Genomic DNA, 21,447 nt, shown 5'->3' with positions numbered 1-21,447 from the left:
CAGGCCCGACACTGGGTCCTCCCCAGGTGTGGTCTCTACTGCCATGGGGCCTGGCCTGTCTTCTCACCATACCCCGGACATGTCCTGCCTACTCGGGACTTAGCTGTGGCACAGGGGTCCCTCCACCTGGAAGGTGTTCCCTCCTGCCATTCTTCTACCCGGCAGGCCCCGCTTCCTCTGGGAAGTGTCTCCTCCCTTCTGGGCCCTCTGTGGAAACACGTCTGTGGGAGTTCTGCTGACACGCCTGTCTGTCCGACCTCTCCACCAGACAGAGAATGTGTGCTCACCCGCAGCTCCAGCCCCAGGTTCAGCTCACCCCAAAAGGACACGGGTGGATGGCTGAGCCAAAGCAGAGGCGGCAATTAAAATTGCCAACTAGCAGAGTATCAGCTGGGGCTGAGAATTGGCCTAATATAGAAGACAAGACTCCAGCTGGTGACAAGGAAGGCTGAGAGGGAATTTGCAGTTGAATCACAGATGACAAGTCATCCAGAGAGAACACACTGGTTTTCCACTTTATTTTAATGAGAATTTCTGACCTTTGAATGTTAGGAAGTGTTTATCACTTTTTTTTTTAAAGTAATTAGAGCAAAATGGTTAGAGGCCTTTGGGACTGTGGGTAATTAGCTTATCTCTAGTCCCCAAGAGGGCACAAAAACAACAGATTTTGTTGTAAAGATGACTCTTCAGAAGTCCCAAACTGTACTGGAAGGTGAGGAGGAGGAGGTGATGGAAGGGGGGTTCTCCCCCCTGTGCAGACACAGCCTGTGGGCTCCCTGGGCTGGGTCTCGAGGGCACTTTGTCTTGTCCTTATTTTGTAATTATTTTCTATGACTGCCCCCTCCAGATTTCCCAAGGCTGTTGTCATATTGGAGAGAAGTTGTTTTAAATTTCTGTCTTTAGGAAAAACAGCATGCTAAAGATAAATTCTGACCTACCACAGTATATATTTCTCGGTTATGGGTTTGAAACACTAAGTGCACAGGAGCCTGAAACTTGTTTTCTTCTTTCTTTCTCATTCCAGGATGTTGTTTGGGGATTAAACTCTTTGTTTACTGTAAGTATATTGACCAGAATCCCAAGTTTTTCTTGAGTCCTCTGACTACTGCTTTTAAATACCACACTAAGGATAACCTGGAGAGATTAAAAACAGCACCCTGGGGGCACCTAGGTGGCTCAGTGGGTTAAGCCTCTGCTTTCGGCTCAGGTCATGATCTCAGGGTTCTGGGATCGAGCCCCACATCAGGCTCTCTGCTCAGCAGGGAGCCTGCTTCCTCCCCCCTCTCTCTCTGTGCCTGCCTCTCTGCCTACTTGTGACCTCTGTCTGTCAAATAAATGAATAAAATCTTTAAAAAAAAAAAACAACAACAAAACAACAAACCAGCACCCTGTAGACACTGAACTCCTCCTTTCTGTAGGATTTATAGGAGACAGAGGAACAGTGAGATGGGAACCAAGGGGGCTTTGGGGTGGCACCTGGGGAGGTCGTCAGCGAGGGAAGGGCCGAGGCTACAGCCTCCTTCATGGAGGTGGCTCTTCTCTGTGGGCGCTGGGCCCACCCCGCTCCATGTCTGCTCTCGCCATCAGCCCTCTTCCCTCCCAGGTGTCCTGGTTTGGGTGAAGGAGTGTGGTCACCTGACCTCTAGGCTTTTCACAAACCCAGAACCTTAGAACCATTCTCTCCTCAGTGATGAGCTGCCGAAGTTTGCTGTCTGCAAAAACAGCCTGTCACAGGCAGGGGCTGGAGGGCAGGAGTGGGGACAGGGAGAAACTAAAAGCTGCTCTTTGGATTTTTTTAATAAAATATTATTCTTTTGAGTTTTTGCCCTTTGATCATTAAAGAGCTTTAGAAGAAATGAGCCTCAGGGATCTGTCTGTGGGGCGGGGCAGGAAGCTGTGCTGCTTTTGATAAAACTTGACCCTCCATGAAAACGAGCCCACCCGTCCAGCCCTCAGAACGGGTGGGTCATTGGAGGGGCAGCTTCCTGGCCCACGGCAGGTGTGCTTACACGAAACCGGCATCTGGGGCCAGGCTGCTGTCCTAGGTCACAGAGCTCTTCTCTTACCAGCGGCAAAGTAAAAAGCAGCAGAGCCTCAAAATTAGACCCCAGGGCCCTGCCTCCCTCTGCCTTCTCATCTGTTGTCCCAGGTGATCCCTGTAGCAGAAGCAGCAATCCCAGCACTCCTGTCTTCTGCCCTCCCTTCACCCCCGGGGAAGGTAGTGCCATCATTCTGTTGTGGTCCTGGTTTGGCTTTTTCATGGATGTGCACAGTTTTACTTCTAGAGCCATGAAGGCTGCAGGAGGATTTAAAATCTTCCCAGCAGGTCACACTGCTTTTTCATTGATTGAGCCTTTAATCTGATGCAGTCCCTGTCTCTCCAGTGCTCCACATTCTAGAGGGCCAACCGAAATGGCCGATTAAGCCTGTAGTGGTTGTTCCAGCCAATATGTTCATCTTAGGTCAGATACATGGTAAGGAAGATGGAGAGTTTGGTGTGTCTGGTGGTCTTCATATGCACTGGGCATCTCATCTATGTGCCTTATATTTTTCCCTGTTTCTAGGACTTGAAGTCTAATTGTTCAACTTTACAAGTGATCATAGAGACTTAAGAGTTTTCCTTGCTATATTTGTAACATATTGGTCATACCTCATATTTATTTCCAAATCCAAATATAGCCCCCAATTAAAACATTTCTCCTGAGGGAGAATTACAGTTGTCTTTATAGTGACCATTGATGATGACTCTGGAAAGCAGTGACTTCTCATAAGAACAAATCTCACTGCCTTAGTTTTTAAGAAGGGGAGTAGGCAGTGTAAAGATAAGACATGGCCTCCAATTTGAAATCCGTGTTGTTTCTCATGGGGAGAGGGGAGTAGCCATTCCAGGGTTTTCTTCTTAAGATTTTATTTAAAAAAAAAAAAAAGATTTTATATTTTTTAAGTACTCTCTATACCCAACATGGGGCTCGAACTCATACCCCGAGATCAAGAGTCTCATCCTCCAGGGGCGCCTGGGTGGCTCAGTGGGTTAAAGCCGCTGCCTTTGGCTCAGGTCATGATCCCAGCATCCTGGGATCGCGTCGGGCTCTCTCCTCAGCGGGGAGCCTGCTTCCTCCCCTCTCTCTGCCTGCCTCTCTGCCTACTTGTGATCTGTCTGTCAAATAAATAAATAAATGAAATCTTTAAAAAAAAAAAAAAAAAAAAAGAGTCTCATCCTCCAAGGACTGAGCCAGCCAAGCACACACCCCTGCCTCAGGGTTTTCTAATGTAGAAATGCCTGGGGACAGGGTCCTCCTGGCGCTATCCTGCCTTCAGGCTCCACACCCCATACTTGCTGGGTATGAGTGTCATGCTGTGAAGGGGAATAAAAAGATAAAGGAAAGATCTGGTTAAGGTCAGTGTGGAAGCCACAAACTTAGAGAAGCAAAGATGTTCGTCACAAATTAAAAGAAGAAATGAATTTTGGAGGAAAAAATGGGACTTTTATTTGGAAATGCTCATAATGAAAGTGGTTCTTTACATCAAAAAGAGCATTAGAACTTAATGTGATCACTATCCTTCATTTTCACCAAACTTTGGACAGTTGTATGTAAACATCGTGATCTTTCAGTCAGCGGTTTACCAACGTTCAGAAAGCACCTCGTAGACCGTGGGCGTCCATCACAGGACCTGGGATCCATAATGGGATTGCCCTACTCTCCAGCTTCTCCTGTTTGCTGAGTAGACTTCTGTCATCTGGCTCAGAAAATGAAGACTTGTGACAACAGAGAAACAGATTCTTTCCGTTGTTTACTTTGGGTTTCTCTCTTTTTAAGGATCTTTTGAATTTTGATGATCCGCTGAATATTGAGGCTGCAGAACATCATTTGAGGGACAAGGTAAGCTAGTGGTAGTGATCGAGGTTGATGGATTTGCTAAAAAGATGATTAGCAGCTCTTGCTTAGATAAGGAGGAGGCTGAGAATGGTAGGTCCATGCCTGGAATTGAAAGCAGTTGATTGATAAGTAAGGTGTTGTGATAAATAGGTGTTCCTATTAGATGTGATTTCCTAGTAGAATTCAGTCTGAGGGATTTAAAACAGGCCACTGTTACTTCACTGGGTTGACAGTATAGGGATACAGCGTTCACACCGTCGGGTCCTCCAGCATGCCTGTGCACTGCGGTGCCCAATGCGTTTCCGTCCAAAATAATGGGATCCTGTTTATTATTACTAATCATCAGTTCCTTTTTTTTTAAAAAAACTTTTTTCCTCCAAATCAGTGCATAAACCCTTACCCATTCTAGGAGCTAATAGTCCATAAAGTGGCTCTACTGTACATTTTTCAACCATTCTCTGAGTGGTGGGCGCTCAGGTTTTCCCCATAGGTGGTTTTTTCCCCCAGCTACAGATGATAATGCAGTCAGTGTCCCTCTTGTGCACATCCTTAAAAGTGCATGGACGAGAAGTTGGTAGCAGGAGTAGGAGTCTGGGAATGGCTGTGGGATCGGAACAAGGCTATTCGAGGTTGTGCAGCTTCATTTGGGGCCAGGCTCATTAGCCAGTAAGGCATCAGCAGACAGCCCTGCAGGGCTAACCTGGTTTAGTCCTAGAGCCTCAAATTTCATTTTCTGAACCGGCTTCCCTGTGAATCCTTGCCACCCCAGGAATCAGCTACCGAGGCTGTTACACAACACCTGCCTGGAGTCTAGAGAGTTCTAAATGCCATTGACTTCATTCTAATTACAGTGCTGAAGAGCAGGGGCCTCTGTCTCTGGGAGACCTGTGACGGGCCAGAGGGGGCATTTTAAATGTGCCATGTGTGATGTTTGCTACTACCGAAGAGCGGGCACCGCTAGAGCCGCACTGTTTGGCACGAACCCCGGCAGGGGCTCATCAAACCAGCCAGCACAGCAGGGACCCGTGAGCCGTGCAGGGTCAGTGGGTGCTTCTGCTCAGGCAGAGGAGGCTGGGAACAGCAGAGGCCTTCAGCAGGTGTGCCATGGAATCAGGCGGTCCTGGGCATGGGCGTCCCCTCGGCCATTCTCATGGCCTCGCCCACCCACAGCAGTCAGTCCCCCCTACCGCCTGTGCAGGCTTTCATTGCCTGGCAAAGCCTTGGTTTGTCCACTGCGATGACAAGCCCTTGCAGGTGTGCTCCTGCCTGCTACCCCCCGCACCCCTGCACCTTTTCAGGCGGCTCCATTCACATTGGAGCTCCACCTGTCACTGTCCCTGACATGGACTTCCCCGCTGAGCACTGTCTTACAGGCCAAGTCAGGAAGAGAAATCGATAATGATGGGAACGCTTACAGGGCCAGGTAGAGAAAGACCAGTTATAAATGGTCTGTCCTTTTATTTTCTTCAAAGGTTGCTTCCTGCTCTTTGTATGAAATAAGGGGAAGACTTGTATTTATGAACTGTTAGCCGCAGTAAGATGGACCTAAAATCCTCCAGACAGTGATGCCTCCACATGAATCCCCAGACCCCAGCCCCGTCCTCATGCTGAGTCATGACAACAGCTATTGAACTTGCTGCTTTCTTTATTTTGTGCTCATTGTTCACCCCAAGTTGGACTGGTAGCCACTGAAGTGCCAGGGGAGGGGCTGATGCTCAGGATCGACTCATGAACGGACAGTCCCTGTCCCCACAGAGCGGACATGCTAGCAGAGGCAGAGCATAGACGAGGAAACATAAGCATGTGGCGGATGGAGGCCTGGGGGCGGGGGACAGTGGTGGGTCTTGCTGTTTTATGTAGTGTGCTCGGAGAAGGCCTTTGACAAGATGTGAGTAGAGATCAGATGTGAACCAAATAGCTATCAGGCAAGAGTATTCTGGAGAATGTTAACAGTAGTGTAAGGGCCCTGAGGTAGGAATGTGCTAGGGGTGTTGAGGGAGGAGGACACAGGCTGGCGTGACTAGAGCCGGGGGGGCAGGACAGCAGCGATTTGACAGCAGCAGCATCCTCGGGTGGCCCTCCCAAGCCCTATCCCACCCACGTCCCGGAGAGCATTTATTCTCCTGACATCTCCACAAGGGAGGGACTCTTGTTATCCCTGATCTGCTGAGGAATCAGAGCCACCATGGAGGTAACAGACTTGCCAGGAAGGGGCAGAACCCAAGATGTGAATGCAGGCAGTCTGGCTCCAGAGTCTGTAGTCTTCCTGTGGCCTCTGCTCTGTGGGCCCTCGGGCAGAGGAAGGAGAGGAAAGCAGCAGGGGCTGAGCACAGAGGGCTTCTGGAGGCCACAAGCTCTGGGCTTTGTCCGGGACCAGGAGAGAGCATGGGGGGTGAGACTGAGCACCTGAGGTCAGGATGGTCTTCACATCTCACGAGCTGTGACTGTGGCTCCCTAGTGGCTGACGGTGCTGTTGGCTTCTGGGTGCTGTGGGAATGGCCAAGTCAGGGCTCGTGGGAGTCCTTTCTGCAAGTGCAGGCTCAGCAGCTCTCCATTTCCTCACCTGAGATGGCAGATAAGCCACCAAACCATTTTCAGACCTTAAAACCAGGAACCCACCCTGACTTTGAAAGGGTCACCATGTGAATTAAGTGTGGCAGAAGAGGAGGACTGCTCCTTGTTCTGCCCCCTTCTAGACGCCACTCCAGGCAAGGACTGGCCACAAGAGGGTGCAGCCAGCACAGCGCCTACCAGGGGCTCTGCGGCCTGTGGCCTTACCTGTCACATGATGGGACTGAAGCAGTGTGACCCCATGACCATCCTACAACACCTAGTAGCCGTGTTGTAGGAGTAAGAGGGTTGAGTTCCACCTGTCAGATCACAGTGTCGTGAACACTGAATGCATGTGTTCTGGGGTGGGCAAGCTCCAAGTCCCTCATGGCACATGTGGCCCCAGGGGGCCCTTGCTCAGTCCTACAAGGCCAAGGAACTCTGGTTTTAACATTAGACCTGAGGGGCACAACTTGGACACTTTCCTGCCCATACTGGCCTGGGGACACCAAGGGCCACACTGTCCTCTCTTCACCGGGGAATTAGGCCAGGCGCCCAGGTGGCCTCTGCTTGATGCCTGGCGGGGGGTGGGGGTTGCTCTTCTGGGCACAGTAGTCACTTGGATGGTGGGCTTCACTCACGCCATGAAAAGTGGGCACATTTTAAAGAGGCAGCAGGGTCTGGGGGGTTCTAGGAAGACAGATCTGGACACACGTCCTCGGAGAACAGCAACTCTGACTCATCTGCCTTTGAGGTCAAGACCCTTGTCTTGACCTACACTGCCACCTTGACCACACTCTGGGCCTCACTTTCCCCATTTGCAAAACAAAGGGTCTTAGACTGCCTTCCACTCAGAGCTTCTGTGTTTGGGTCCCTACCCACAGCCCTCCCAGCACAGTGGCTCCATGGCGTGCACACAGCCTCCTGCACACAGCAGGCCCCTGGAGCCGTAGGGAGAGGGCATCCCACTCCTTGGGCTTCTGATTATCCTGCAGCCTTAGTGGCTGGGGGGCAGGAGGTGGGGCAGGGGTTGGAGGCCAAGTCCTTCCTATGCTCTGGAGAGCTCTCAGTGGCTTCTTGGCTTGGGCGGGTGCCACTTGTTCTGTTCTGTGTTTCCCTCGCTGACTCGCTCTCCCTTCTTCCTTCTCTCTCTGATCCCTCTCGCTCCACAGGAGGACTTCCGGAATAAAGTGGAAGACTACATGAAGCGTTATGCAAGATGATAGGAGGAGGAGACGGTGGGGCTGTGGACTGTGTTGTAGGCTTGTCTCCAACCTCAACCAAGAGGGAGCTCCCCCTCCCCAGTCCTCGTGCTCCCCTCAGACCCATAGGGTCATCCACATCCTGTGACCATGCTGTCCCAAGGAAGAACCTCTTCATGACTGCCCATTGTAGATGGAGAGTCCCACATAAATACAGCAAGAAAATGTGTTTGGGGTTCTAAAGAGTTGTCTGCTTCCCTTAACATGTTTACTTTTTGGAAACTGTACTGTATAGGCTATTGATGAGATTCCTGAAAAGTTGTAACGAACTCAGAATTGAGGCTAGCGCTTGCTTCTCCCCCTTTTCCCAAAGTCCTTCCCCGCACAAGTGATGCCGATGATGTGCTCAGTGTAGCTCGCAGAGGGGCAATAAGAAACCCGCTACATACTGTGATTGGATGCACATTCTCTTAGCTCCTCCCACGGATGTTGGCCCTGCCTAGATGTTGTGAAGCTTCCCAGAATGCATAGTCATTCACTGTAGATCTCTTACTGAAATGCGTATTTTATTTAATGTAAGTATATTTTGGAACAGATTTGTAATTTGTACAATTTAATGCTTTAATTATTTTTTTCTATTCTCATTTAGTTTGTATTTTCATTGTATAGAGCAGACAGAAAGATGTTGGGTCAAGCAACTATTGAAGAGAAATACAAAGAAAATATGAAAGACACATTATTCCTTCTGTCCAAATGAAACACGAATTTGGCTTTTAAAAATCAGCTCTTGCTTTTGGGTCCAGATGGGGTGAGGAAGTCTTGGAACCCTTGGAAGCTAGATCTGGATGATAACTGAAAAAGAAAAAGGAAAGGAAAAAGGCAGGGAGCCCTTTCTCACATGCTGCCCAGAGGAAACTTGTGGGAGCCCAGACCAGCCAGGGACTTGGTGTTTCCACAGCAGTCTTGTGGTTGTGAGCCAGTGGGCAATGCCAGAGAGTCAGAGCCTCATGTACTGAGGGACAGGAGGGATACCTCAGCAATCAGCCACCAGTGTGTGAAGTCACTGAGACAGTACCTGTGGCCTTCTGAGACTGCTGTGGTTCCGGCTGGTCTGGGGGCCGGGAATCAGAAGCAGCAGCAGCACGTAGCCGTCCGTATTCCAGCAGGCCCATGCTGGGTAAGAACACTAAGGAGGCAGATGGATTACTCCAGCATTTAGACATCTGGACGAGTGAAATCAAATGCAAAATAAATGTTTGTATGGTTTTCACCTGCTGCCTGCCTGGCACACTCAAGTTCACTGACAGCCTCCTTTGACCTCTGGATTCTCCCGTCTTCCATCTGCCCAGTCTGGATTGTTGTATATACAGTTTATAATACAGTCTGATTATAAGGTCAGTCTTCCTGGAGATCGGCAGGGAAGGAATGTATGCTGTGCTTCCCATTTGTAATCAGGAATTGTACCCATTAGATTGGGGGTCGGGGTGGGGGCTGATTGATGGGCCACACTGGTGCACAGAGCAGGAAGAGTGGGGCTGGATCGAGGGCACAGTGGCCTCTTGGAGTCTCGGGGCCTGTGAGAAGACAACAGTAATCTCCCCTCCTAAAGCCTGTGAGAGGCACTGTAACTTGCACACTTGGAGCTCTGACCGGTGTCCCAGGAACCTGGTCAGCTGGACTCAGGGCTGGCCTTTGCTCGGTAGGTCTGCAGCCAGCATCTCACCTGCCCACACGCCTGAGTCCTGATGCCCCTCACAGCTGTTGGGGCAACTCCCAGGCTGCACAGCTGGCGGTGCAGATGGAGGTGAAGAAGTGATGTCAGCGCCCACAGGTGAATGGAAATACGGGTGTTGTAGGTAAAGGAATGGAAGGGACAGCTGTTCTGGATTCCGACAGACAAATAACTTTGCTTATCAGAGATCCATTAATTCTTCAAAAATGACATTTCTGCGTGACAGAATCATCCCTCTCCGTCCAATGGAAATCCCTCAGGGCCCTGTCCCTTACCCCATCTTGTTAAGAACACCACCCAGCCTGGCCCATCGCGGCAGAGAACTGATACTGTGCTGCCTACTTGGCCGGGGGGTGGGGGGTGGCATGGCATCTTTTAGTGGCTGCAGAACCCTGACTTCCAGGCCTTTTTGGTTTCTTGAGGTCTCCTCCCCACTCAGGTCAAAGGAACACTTCAGGTTCTGGTTCATGTGTTCCACCAGCTCGGTGATAGTAGATTTCTTGTCTGCCCGGGGTGGGTGTACTGAGCCAGACGGGAGTGGAGCAGGCCCTTGGGACGTGAAGCTCCAAGATTTCTCCTATGTCCACTTGCGTCCCCATAACTCTGCTGCTTAGAATTTGATGGGTCAGCAGCATGTTTTTCAGGCATACTCAGGAGGAAACAGTTCCAGGATAGACCTGTCAGAAGGAAAGGCTCACATCTCCCCTTCCCTCAAGCACACCACCTGCAAATTACCTCCCTTCGAAATCTTCATAAGGAGCTGGGGCTAGTGTATGGCTCCAGTGTCAAGTGCTAACGCGTCTGTGTCCCTTGCTCCTCATCTGTGTTTTCATTCACTGTATTTGGAGTGTTGGCAGAGCTCTGGCTCAGGGGGCAGTGCCTTGGGTTCTGCTTTTAACAAGACCCCCTGTTTCATCTACTGTCATTTACAAGCACTGACAGGCTCAGAGGGCTGTTCGTGATTTCTGCCATTGCAGATGAAGCCAGGTTTGGCACCTGCTAGAGCAGTCGCATGACAGAAGTTCATGAGAAAGCTTTGTAGAGAGCTGGTTCAGAGCATTTGCAGGAGCTAAAATAGTTTGAACATACAGTCTTTTTTTTTTTTAAAGATTTTATTTATTTATTTGACAGAGATCACAAGTAGGCAGAGAGGCAGGCGGGGGGGGGGGGGGAAGCAGGCTCCCTTCTGAGCAGAGAGCCCAATGCGGGGCTCGATCCCAGGACCCTGGGATCATGACCTGAGCCGAAGGCAGAGGCTTAACCCACTGAGCCACCCAGGTGCCCCTGAACATACAGTCTTTAAAAGGAATATATACCTTGGTATTTACTAGTTTAAATGTTTCATTTTTCCTGTGCCCTTAGTCTGCCAGATTTCCACACCGTTGTGGGTACGGGAGGCAAAAGCATGCTAGTCATGACTTGGCTGCAGCCAGACCAGTCCACAGAGTCCTGGGCCACCTGGCAGCAGAGCCAGCATGTCTTCCTCCGATGGCATCGGAAGCAGATGGAACAGCCCTTCTGCTGGGCTCTGGAGTTGAACAACAACAAAAAATCCCAGAGGGCAAACAAACTCCAGGCAGTGGCCATCTGTAAGATCTGTTAAACTTGTTCAAAGGACACGCCCGCTGTTCTCTAGGGTTGCTCTGTTACCTCTCATAGCCTTTAAAGAAGTTGATGTGAAAAAAAAAAAAAAACCACAAATTCCTACAAAATCAGACTTCTTGCAGATTTATCAGAATCTACTAGAATTTTTTTAATGTAAAATTTCAACCATTTGTAAAATTGGTTAGCCACCAATTGCAGTCTTTAACGAAACTCTTCCAGCAAGTACAGTCTATTTCAGGAGTGTTTTCACTTCATTCACTTAAAAATGTTTCTCCTTGGAAAGTCAGGTTTGCCATAAGTTCATTATTCTTCATGAAAGTGTGTCTAGCAAAATGCTAATAGTCTTAGCAAAATAACGTTTTTTCCTTTCCCTTTGCCAAAGAACCTGTAAAATGAGAGCATCTGTTACTCCCCTTTCCTCCCTCAAAGTAACAGCAGCTAATTGACAGGCTTCCATGTTGCCCAGTGAAGGCCCCACTCATGCCCTGGGTTTCCGTGGGTTACCAAAACTGATGAATTGAAAGAATTGTAGTTTGAAAAAGTTCTTCAAAAAGCCCAGTGATAAACAACAAAGCCCGGTGATGAAGGCATTTGGGGACCTCACTTTGTTAAGAATGTCTATTTATTCATGTTAAGCTGTATAAAGGACTGAATTATAATCTTTTTAATCCACCTTAGGGCTCATTCATTTTCATTGCCACGTTCACTGAGCCAGAGTTCTTCAGTAAGTTCACTTTTTGGCTTATGTCAGGGCCCGCTGGAAGAAGAGCTTGCCCAAGTGTTCCCAGTGCTGGAGGAGAGACGGGGTTCTGGGCCCTAGCACAGTAGGGCGGGTGCAGCAATTACTTGTCAGGGGACATTGGCCAGGAAAACTGTAACCATGGATGGCATAGCACCTTGTATGGCCTCCCCGTCAAGCCACCGGTCCATAGTTCACACCCAGCAGTGTTTCCTCCCCGCTCAGAGGGAGTCTGCTCAGTCTCTGGCCTCACAGGACTGATTTGTCTTGGTGCAGTTTCTGGTGTTGGGTTTTTATCCTCTCGGGGTCAGACCGCATTGACCTGGCTCCCCACTCCACTCCCATGCACACCACATGGTACTTGTCAGTTGTTCTTCCCAAACATCTCTTTAAAAATTAATTCCAACCTCAAGAGCCCTGTTCACCTGTGTCCTTCCCTCCACCACCCCCCCACTCCCAACCAGGGTGAGACTGAGGAGCCATAAGGTGAGGGCCGTCCCGTGGGTGAAGAGCCAGTATCCTGTTCCTGAGGCATTTCAGCCTCAAGTGAGTCTGAGAAGAGACAACCCGTCTCCCTGGGCTGGTTCTTGATGGATCGGGAGCAGGTGGAGTCCAGTGAGCATGGATCCCACTGTGGTTGCTGTGCGCCTTGCCAGACCAGTCAGTGAGGTGTGTAAAACCACAGTTGATGCAGGAGAGCAGCACGACGGAGGGAGACCTGGCTGATACGCCAGTGAGACCAGAACAAACTGGTGGGATGGCCTCCACATCCTCCCCACCCTGCTGCCAGAGGGCTTTCTAAAGCAGCCTTTCACCAAGCCACATCTTCCCATTGCCTCCAGAATAAGGCCCCAGTGCTTAGCGTAGGAGCACACTGTCATTGGTCACCTGTCCACTCTGCCAGCCCTGCCCTGACGACCCTGCCTGGCCTCAGAGTGCTTCCATGCCTTGTGATGAGCTCCACAGCCATCTTGTGTGTCCTTTCAAGATCATTCAGGTCACATGGTGCTGCCACTGGGAAGCCTACCTTACAGGCAGATGGGCAGTTCCCGGGGCATCCTCGTCCTGCCCAGGCTTCCATATGCAGTACTGCCTGTCCCAGGTGTCAGGTGGCATGAGGAGCACAGGACCTTAGCCATCCCACAGTAACTGAAGAGCTTAGTACAATGCCATCACTCACACGGAGTACATCCTCCAGGAGCTTTGGGGCACAAGTACACTGGCGAATCTGCTCGAGACAGTCCTGTCACCAGGAGCTGGGCATGCCGTCCAGCAAGGTAAGAGCTGTGGAGGGCACCTGCTGCCACACAGGAGAGCAAACCTCTGTCCATCGGCTTGCACGTGCCAAGTCTGAACAGTCTGAGGAAGCGGGACTGTGGAAAGATTCTGTAGAGAAGGAATAATATCAAGCAGGATGAAAAGGACATTGGAAATGGAGTGTGTAGGATTGAAAGAGACTTCAGGGAAGAAAACCACATATTTAGGAAAATGCAGTGAATTGCACCTTTGAGTTGGAATCAGAAAGTCTTAAAGGGACAACAGGCTAAAATGAAAGGACAACAGGATGAAACTGTAGCCATTGCAACATCTCCACCACAGGGCAGGGCAGATGCTGGAAAAAGAGATGATGGTGTGGGGACAAATTTGATGGATTCTTCCAGTGTGCAGAAGAGAATGACAAAGAGGGGCCATCAGAAGGAAGAGAACAGAAAGGACACTTGTACTAGCCTAAGATGGGGTGACAGGGCTGGGGAATCCTCCTATTTCAAAAAGCAAAAAAACAGAGATAGAACTACAGTTTTCTGACGTCAGACACAGGCAAAGCAAGACAGCGATCCTTGAGTGAGACCTGGAGTAGGACCAGGGAAGGGGAGGCCCAGGTGGAACCCAGCAGGGCACTGACCTTGAGATGGAACTAATGATGTAGGAAGGCCAGAGGAGCTAGAGTTCCCAGCAGAGAGGGCCGCACAGAGAGCCAGCTCTGGAGACCTGCAGTGAGGTCCTCCCAGAGCATCCTTTGGAGACTGACCAGCATGTGTCCCTGAGGAAACTGCCTGAGGGTGGGGAAGAGCACCACCCAACAGGAGAAGAGAAAATGACCCCTGGAGTTCATAGAAGGCCAGGCATAGTCCACGTTCCCATAAGCCGCAATGGGTTTGTGATCTGCGGTGCGCTGGAGAGGGATGAGCTTGGTAATGAGAAAATAGATGCCCACGGCTGCACTAGTCCCACCCAAGTGTCTGGAAAGCAAGCCTTAAAAGGATCAAGTTATTTCAAATGAACTGCGTCCCAGAACAAAGACAAACAGGAATTTTTAAAATCCAGATCCTGGATCACCTGGGTAGCTCGGTTGGTTAGGCATTCAACTCTTGATTTCAGCTCAGGTCACAATCACAGGGTCGGTAGTGGGACAGGACCCTGTGTCAGGATCTGCACTTAGCATAGAGTCTGCTTAAGATTCTCTCCCTTTCCCTCTGCCCCTTCCCCTGCTCACACATGTGTGCAAGCTCTCTCAAATAAATAAATCTTTAGAAAATAAAAATACAAAAAAATAAAAATCCAGAACTTGCCACAAGCAGCCCAGCCCAGAAGCCTCTATCTCAGTAAGCCTGAGACTACCATCCCCTGCCCAGAGGCACCAGGGCAGCCAGACAGCACCTGCCAAAGGAATTCCACACTGAGCCCCTGGCCCCAAAAACCTCTGGCCACCAAACCTCTGCCTACTAAGATGAAAAATTTACACAGAACTTACATTACAATCTCCTAACATGAAAGAGGAAATGTCTGGGACACAGATGGAACCCACTCTTCCTACCAAATCACACCCTAAATTGCTTAAATCAGACAGAGCAGAACTATGAAAATCAGGCCAGAAATAAAGACACATGATGCTCAGAGGCACAAAAAGAAAGGTTAACAGCCGATTTCTCATTGGAAACAATGCAAGTGAGAAAACAGTGGAGAAACATCTTTACTAAAAGAAAAAAAACTCCAGAGGTGCCCAGGTGAGCCACTCGGTTAAGGGTCTGCCTTTGGCTCAGGTCATGATCCCAGGGTCCTGGGATTGAGTCCCTCATTGGGCTCCTTGCTCAGCGGGGAGTCTGCTTCTCTCTCTCCCTCGGCCCCCTCCCTCTGCTTGTGTAGCAAGTGCTTTCTCTCTCAAATAAATAAAATCTTTTAAAAAAAAGAAAAATAGTCAAGCTAAAATTCTTTAGGGAAAGTATGAAAGATGGAGGCAAAATAAAGACTGTCCTCATGCATGCGAAGACTGAAAGTTGCACCAGAAGCCTAGCACTAGAAGAAATTCTGAATGACGTCCTCAGACGGAATACAATACGGAATGGCAATGTGGAACCACACCAGAGTGTCACCCTCAGTGCTGTGACACTGTGGGCCAGATAATCCGTCATTTGGGGGCAATCCTGTGCATCATAGGATGTTAGTGGCTTCTACTCACTAGATCCCAGAAGCACCTATCCCCTGTTAGGACAACTAAATTATTTCTAGGCATTGTCGAATGTGCCCTGGAGGAAAAAGTCACTCTGTGTTGAAAATCACTGTATTGGATAGATTTTTCTTTTCTTTCAAATTTTTTATCCCTTTGTATTTTTGAGGAATAATCTAAAAGAATTCTTATGCTCAGGCACTCAGCTCACTAAGTTTCTCCTTTCATCCCATTTATGGTTGTTTTTCTTTTTTTTTAAATAGACTATTGGGGTGCCTGGGTAGCTTAATCAGTTGAGCATCTGCCTTCAGCTCAGGTCTTGATCCCAGAGTCCTGGGATTGAGTCCCACATGGGGCTCCCTGCTCAGCTTCTCCCTCTGCCCCTGCCCCCCACTTGTGCTTTCTTTCTAATAAAGAAATAAATAAATAATCTTTAAAAATAGATTATTTTAAAAAAGATTTTATTTCTTTTTTTTGACACAGAGAGAAATCACAAGTAGGCAGAGAGGCAGGCAGAGAGAGAGGGAAAAGCAAACTCCCCACTGAGTAGAGGGCCCAATGTGGGGCTCGATCCTAGGACCCTGAGATCATGACCTGAGCCGAAGGCAGAGGCTTAACCCACTGAGCCACCCAGGCACCCCCAAAATAGACTATTTTTTAGAGTGTTTTTAGGTTCACAGGAAAACTGAGTGGAAAGTAGTGTTCTCATGTAACCTGCCCCCCACATGCACAACCTCTCCCACTGTAGACATCCCACAAATGTAACATTTGCTACAGCTGATGAAACTTTACTGACACATCATTATTACCTGAAGTCTGTAGTTTTCACTGGGGGTTCACACTTAGTGTGAACTGTTTTCACAAACAGATACTAAAATGTATCCATTATGATAGTACAGGCATACCTCCGAGATATTGCTGGTTTTGTTCCAAAATGCCACAAGAGAGCAAATATCACAATAAAGCGAGTCAAATGAAGTTTTTGGTTTCCCACTGTATATAAAAGTTACATTTACACAGTACTGTAGTCTATCAGGTGTGCAACAGAATTAAGTCTAAAAAAACCGTACACACCGTAGTTAAAAAAATATCTTATTGCTAATAATGCTACCCATTATCTGAGCTCTCAGCGAGTCATAGTCCTTTCGTTGGAGGAGGGTCGCGCCTCAATGTCCATGGCTGCTGACAGATCAGGGTGGTGGCTGCTGACGGCTGGGGTGTCTTTGTCAGATTCCTAAATTAAGACAACGATTTGCCCATCAATTGACTTCCTTTCTCAATTTTTCTGTCGCACGTGATGCTGTTTAATGGCATTTCACCCAGAGGAGAACTTCCTGCCACCCCTTTAGCACCTCAGCAGACATGATATCCTAACCGTCTGGTGTCTCATCGATGGTCTTCACAGCATTGTCACCAGGACTAGATTCCATCTCGGGAAACCACTTTCTTTGCTTGGCCCCAGGAAGCAACGCCTCCTCCCTCAGGTTCAATCACAGGATTGCCGTGATTCGGTCCCATCTGCAGGCTCCACTTGGAATTCCAGTTCTCCTGCTGTTTGCAGCCCCTCTGCAGTGACGTCCTCCATGGAAATCTTAAACCTTCGATTTGTTAAAAACCCATTATCTGAGTAGCACACTAAATCAAAGAACAATGATAGGTATGCCTCTATCATTCAAAATAGTTTCACAGCCTAAAAATCCTCTGTGTTCTATTCCTTCTTCCCTCCTCCCCAACCCCCAGCAACTCTACTGAGTTTATAAAACTTGATTATAGTTTTTGTGCAACATGTTTTTTTAATTTGTTTTTTTACTAACTACCTTAACAAAACCAGCCATTTACCTCCTTATGGAGTTTCCTCTATTAAAGAGTTACTCTGCTGGTGCTACTACTGCCTTTGCCCTCAGGCCTGATTTCTGTTGGTTGTACTCACTATCTTGTTTTCAGGGAGATAGCATTCCTCAAATGTTTGGTCTTTATTGAGCACTTATCTCCACAATTAAGACATCCTTCCGGTCCTCTGTTGCACCTATTTGACCAGTCCACCTGGAATAGTGGTGGCGGCTGCTGCCTGTTGCACCAGACGCTGCTTTTAGTCAGAGTGAGGAGGACAGTTGTTGCCTCCGCAGTCGGTCCTCTGTTTGCAGATGCTCTGTTCTTTCCAGGTGTCTCACCAGCCACGTGGGCACTATCTGTCTCTCTAACTCCACTACTACTATCTCCACCCTGAAACACAGACCCTCTAACTACTGCCCAATTGGTCCAAGAAGGGCTTGAGATGAATCACCTTGTCGGCTGTCCCTGGGGGCCCTCCAGCTCCCATCCCTGCAGATTCAGAGAATGAAACCTACCCCCTACCTTTCAATTTTCCCCACGCACTTCTGCTCTTTTTTTTTTTTTTAAGATTTTATTTATTTATTTGACAGAGATCACAAGTAGGCAGAGAGGCAGGCAGAGAGAGAGGGGGAAGCAGGCTCCCCGCTGAGCAGAGAGCCCAATGCGGGGATCGATTCCAGGACTCTGGGATCACGACCTAAGCCGAAGGCAGAGGCTCAACCCACTGAGCCACCCAGGTGCCCCCAACTTTTGCTCTTAATCTCATGCCTTCTCAATGCTTCCAGGGCTTTGGCTCTTTCTTATCTCCAGTGTCCTTGTCAGCTACCTCCCTTCTGCATATAAACACATTCAGGTCCTCAAATATTTCCGTTAATCTTGTACCCCCCTTTTTGGCTCCTTCCCTTCTCAGCCTTTGGGAAAGGCCTGAGCATATTCTTCACTCTTTCATGTTCCATTCATCCCTCAACTCACTGCACACTCTTCTGCCCTCTTCCCACTGCCATACTAAAATTTCTTGAACTAAATCCATCAGTGCCTCCTAATCCTCGTATAAGGTAGACACTTGCCACACGTCCTCTCGGCTGCACTTTACACTCCCATCTGTTCTTAGACATTCTTTCCTAATTCCCTTTCCTTTCCTCCTCTTTTGGATTGTCCTTGAGCTCCGTGTACCTCTTTGCTGCTTAAATTTTGGTGTGTCCTTGGGGCCCTGGGTGGCCTGGTGGATTAAGTGTGGACTCTTGGTTTTGGTTCAGGTTGTGGTCGCAGGGCTGTGGATGGAGCCCCACCTTGGATTCTGCACGCAGCACCAGGTCTGCTTGAGATTCTCTCCCTCTGCCCCTCCTCCTGCTCTCTCGCAAATAAATCTTCAAAAAAAAAAAAAAAATGTGTGTCCTTTGCTATGGCTACATTTGACATGAGCTCAGTTTGCAAGCAAGAATGAAAGGAAATAAGGAGCCCAGAAATGCAGAGACTTGCAGAGCTGGAAGAGACAACTTCCGGACCCCAACAGGAGATCAAACTGAGAAAGTCTTCGAAAAGCCGAATAAAACTCAATTTCTTGGCAAAGCAGTCCTGAATTCAAATTCCGACTCCTTCACTACCGTGCGAACTCGGGCAAGACGCTGAACTTTTGTGCCCCTCGATGTCCTCCTAACAGCGCGCACTCGATGTCCCCGGGATTAAATCAGGAAAGAGTGAACGTGCGCACCACGGTGCACGGTGCTCAGGGCTCCGTTAGGACCGGCCCGTGCACAGCTGACTTTGCGGCTGTCAGCTGCGTGCAGCAGCATCCCACGTGCCCGCCGTGCGGGTCACGGAGCCCCCTCCGCGCTCCTCGGCCCACCCCAGGCCTCGACACCCCTTCCTCGGCTTCCGCGGCCCTTCCGCCGACTGCGCGTCCCCCCCGCCCCGAATTCTGCAGACCCGGCCTCCCGGCGCCGCAAGCACGCAGCGGCAGGGCCCAGCCCGGGTAGCCCGGACATACGCGTTCCGAGCCTGGGCTCCGGGGAGAGTCCGCGCTCCGCGCCGCAGCCCGCCTCCCGGCCTCCGTGATTCGCCCCCAGTAACGCGTCCCCGTCACCTGGCCGCGCGCAGCCAATCGCCATCCGCCGGGGCCGGACCCCGGCATTGGCCAGAGTGCACAGCGCAGCCAATCCGGACGCGGCCCGGACTTCGCGGCCCCGCCCCCCACCGGGCCTCGGGAAGGCGCACCCTGACCAGACCCGCGCGGTCGGTGGGTCGGCGCGGCACTGGGCGCGGGCTGGTCGGGATGGAGGCGGAGGCGGCGGCGGCGCCCGGCAGGGACGCGCGGGAGCGGGCGGCAAGTCATCCCCGCGGCCGCGGAGAGAAGAGCCCGCCAGACAGGTGTGCTCCGTGAGGGGGAGGCGGCCGGCGCCCTCCTATGAGAAGCCCTCCAGGCGCCGCGGGGCGAAGGGTGGGGGTGCCCGGCTCGGGGAGGCAGGGGGCGGGGGGCCGGTGGGGCCCGGTGGTCTGTCCAGGGGAGGGGTCCCGCCCGGAGAGGTCGCCAGCTGGCGGTCACTGCAGGCCTGAGCGTCCCGCGCGGGGATGCGGTGCGGGTCGGTGGGTGGGACCCGGGGCGCGGCCGGGGCAGGGGTCCCGCCGAGGTGGCGTACGGGGAAGCGCGGCCGGGGGCAGGGGAACAGTCGCTGCGCAGGCGCCGGGGCTCGAACCCAGCCTGCGGACGTGGGTGGCCAGGCTTGGCGGGGCTGCGGTCACGGAGCAGAGCTCCGGAGCTCGAGACGGACTTGGGGGTGCGTTCTAGGGGCGGGTGGGTGCGGGACAGGTGAGGAAGCAGGGGCACTCCAGGAATCTTTGTAAAATCTAAGAGGGCGGTGGTGTGGCCCAGCGTGCTGGCCGGAGCAGTGGGGATACCGCGACGCAAGCCGCGGGTCTGGCTGGTGCACTGGTGTGGGGAAAGGGGGGACGGAGGCCGATGCCCCCAGGTTCCGGCCTGAGCCGCGGGGCCAGTGGGAAGGTAGGCAGGGAGGCCTTCCAGTGCACACTGTGTCTTCAGCCCGTTGCAGCTGTGCATTTTCTGGTTGCTGAGACGTTGCTTACTCTGTTTTGGCAATCCCCTCTGCCTGAACGTGAGCGATGAGTGTGTCTTTAAAATTCGGGTCCAGGCCAAAACCTGAACATTTCTTTCATGAGGCAGTCAACTTTGGTTGAGCCTGAGCAAAAGGAGCTGGGCAAAAGGCCCTGAGGGACACTGGAGTGGAAAGGAAATTCACCATACCTCTTTATGATATTTTGGTTTTGAGCATAGTAGAGCTGAGCTTTCCCATGCAATACTGAGCGCATTTTAAGAAGGAAGCAAATCATGGAGCAGAGTTATCTATAAAATGTTAATTTGAAATTCAAGCCATAAATGTTTCAATCTGCCAGCAGATTGACAAGCTGCAGTCACTGAGCAGACCCGAGTAGCTTGAGGAAATGTGGGGTGCTATAGGAAGTGAAAGCAAGATTAAGGGCACATGCAGATTTAAGTCACAGCGGGACCAGGAGATTCCCAATGCCAGAGTGGCCAATCGTGGCCAGTCTAACTTCCCAAAGCCTTAAACCTATCAGGTGACTTTAGACAACTATGAACAAGGTGTTGCATAAAAATACTCTGTGATGGGGCGCCTGGGTGGCTCACTGGTTTAAAGCCTCTGCCTTCGGCTCGGGTCATGATCTCAGGGTCGTGGGATCAAGCCCCGCATCGGTCTCCCTGCTTGGCGGGGAGCCTGCTTCCTCCTCTCTTCCTCTCTGCCTGCCTCTCTGCCTACTTGTGATCTCTGTCTGTCAAATAAATAAATAAAATCTTAAAAAACAAAACAAAACAAAACACTCTGTGGTTTGGGGGCTCTGGGTGGCTAAGTCAGTGAGGCATCTGCCTTAGGCTCAGGTAATGATCCCAGGGTCCTGGAATCGAGCCCTGCATTGGGCTCCCTGCTCATCGGGGAGCCTGCATCTGCCTCTCCCTCTGCCTGCTGCTTCGCCTGCTTATGCTTCTGCTCTCTCTCTGTCAAATGAATAAATAAAATATTTAAAAATAAATAAAACACTCTGTGGTTAGGGAAAAAAAAACTTTTAACAGCCATGGTTGGTAATTGTATTTGAATTTTCACGTGGATCTGTTTAAACATTGTTACTGATTTTAAAATCAGGTAAATTAATAGTATTCGGCAGGATTTCCTACTGTGTATATATATATATGAAAGTTTGTGAAGGTTTTTGATATTGGTAAAAATCTTTCAGGAGCTGTGCTTTTCTGTGACACTTTGTTCTCTTGCAAATCTCTCCCGTGCTGTGTGCCAGCCCTTGTCCTCAGTGTAAGTGACAGAGCAGTGAGGGAAACAAAGCCTGTGAGCTTCTGGAGCTGATGTATGACGTTCTGTTAAGGCCAGCAGTGGTAAACAGGGCCAGAGTCTACTGGGTCACACATTGAGGAATACCAC

General features: G+C 50.3%; 2 protein-coding genes across 4 annotated transcripts in view; both read left to right on the top strand.

Moving 5' to 3' along the window:
- Positions 1 to 8,900, top strand: part of UBE2F (ubiquitin conjugating enzyme E2 F (putative)) — a 55,763-nt gene extending 46,863 nt beyond the window's left edge. For both annotated transcript variants that reach the window (XM_080798909.1, XM_080798910.1), the window contains 3 exons: positions 1,025 to 1,057; positions 3,819 to 3,881; positions 7,601 to 8,900. In XM_080798909.1, coding sequence (XP_080655035.1) covers positions 1,025 to 1,057; positions 3,819 to 3,881; positions 7,601 to 7,651 — 147 coding nt within the window. In that variant the 3' untranslated portion in view covers positions 7,652 to 8,900. The remainder of the gene's footprint in view (positions 1 to 1,024; positions 1,058 to 3,818; positions 3,882 to 7,600) is intronic.
- Positions 8,901 to 19,207: 10,307 nt separating this feature from the next.
- SCLY (selenocysteine lyase) overlaps positions 19,208 to 21,447 on the top strand; it is a 37,568-nt gene continuing 35,328 nt past the window's right edge. Inside the window, exon 1 of one of the 2 annotated variants that reach the window (XM_080799056.1) lies at positions 19,208 to 19,351. In XM_080799056.1, the coding sequence (XP_080655182.1) occupies positions 19,257 to 19,351 (95 nt within the window). In that variant the 5' untranslated portion in view covers positions 19,208 to 19,256. The remainder of the gene's footprint in view (positions 19,352 to 21,447) is intronic. The other variant, XM_080799057.1, reaches the window with a different exon arrangement.

This window comes from Martes martes, assembly GCF_963455335.1.
Source record: "Martes martes genome assembly, chromosome: 3".
NCBI classification, from domain to species: Eukaryota; Metazoa; Chordata; class Mammalia; order Carnivora; family Mustelidae; genus Martes; species Martes martes.
The sequence above is the reverse complement of the archived record's forward strand: the minus strand, read 5'-3'. Positions and strand labels throughout refer to the sequence as shown.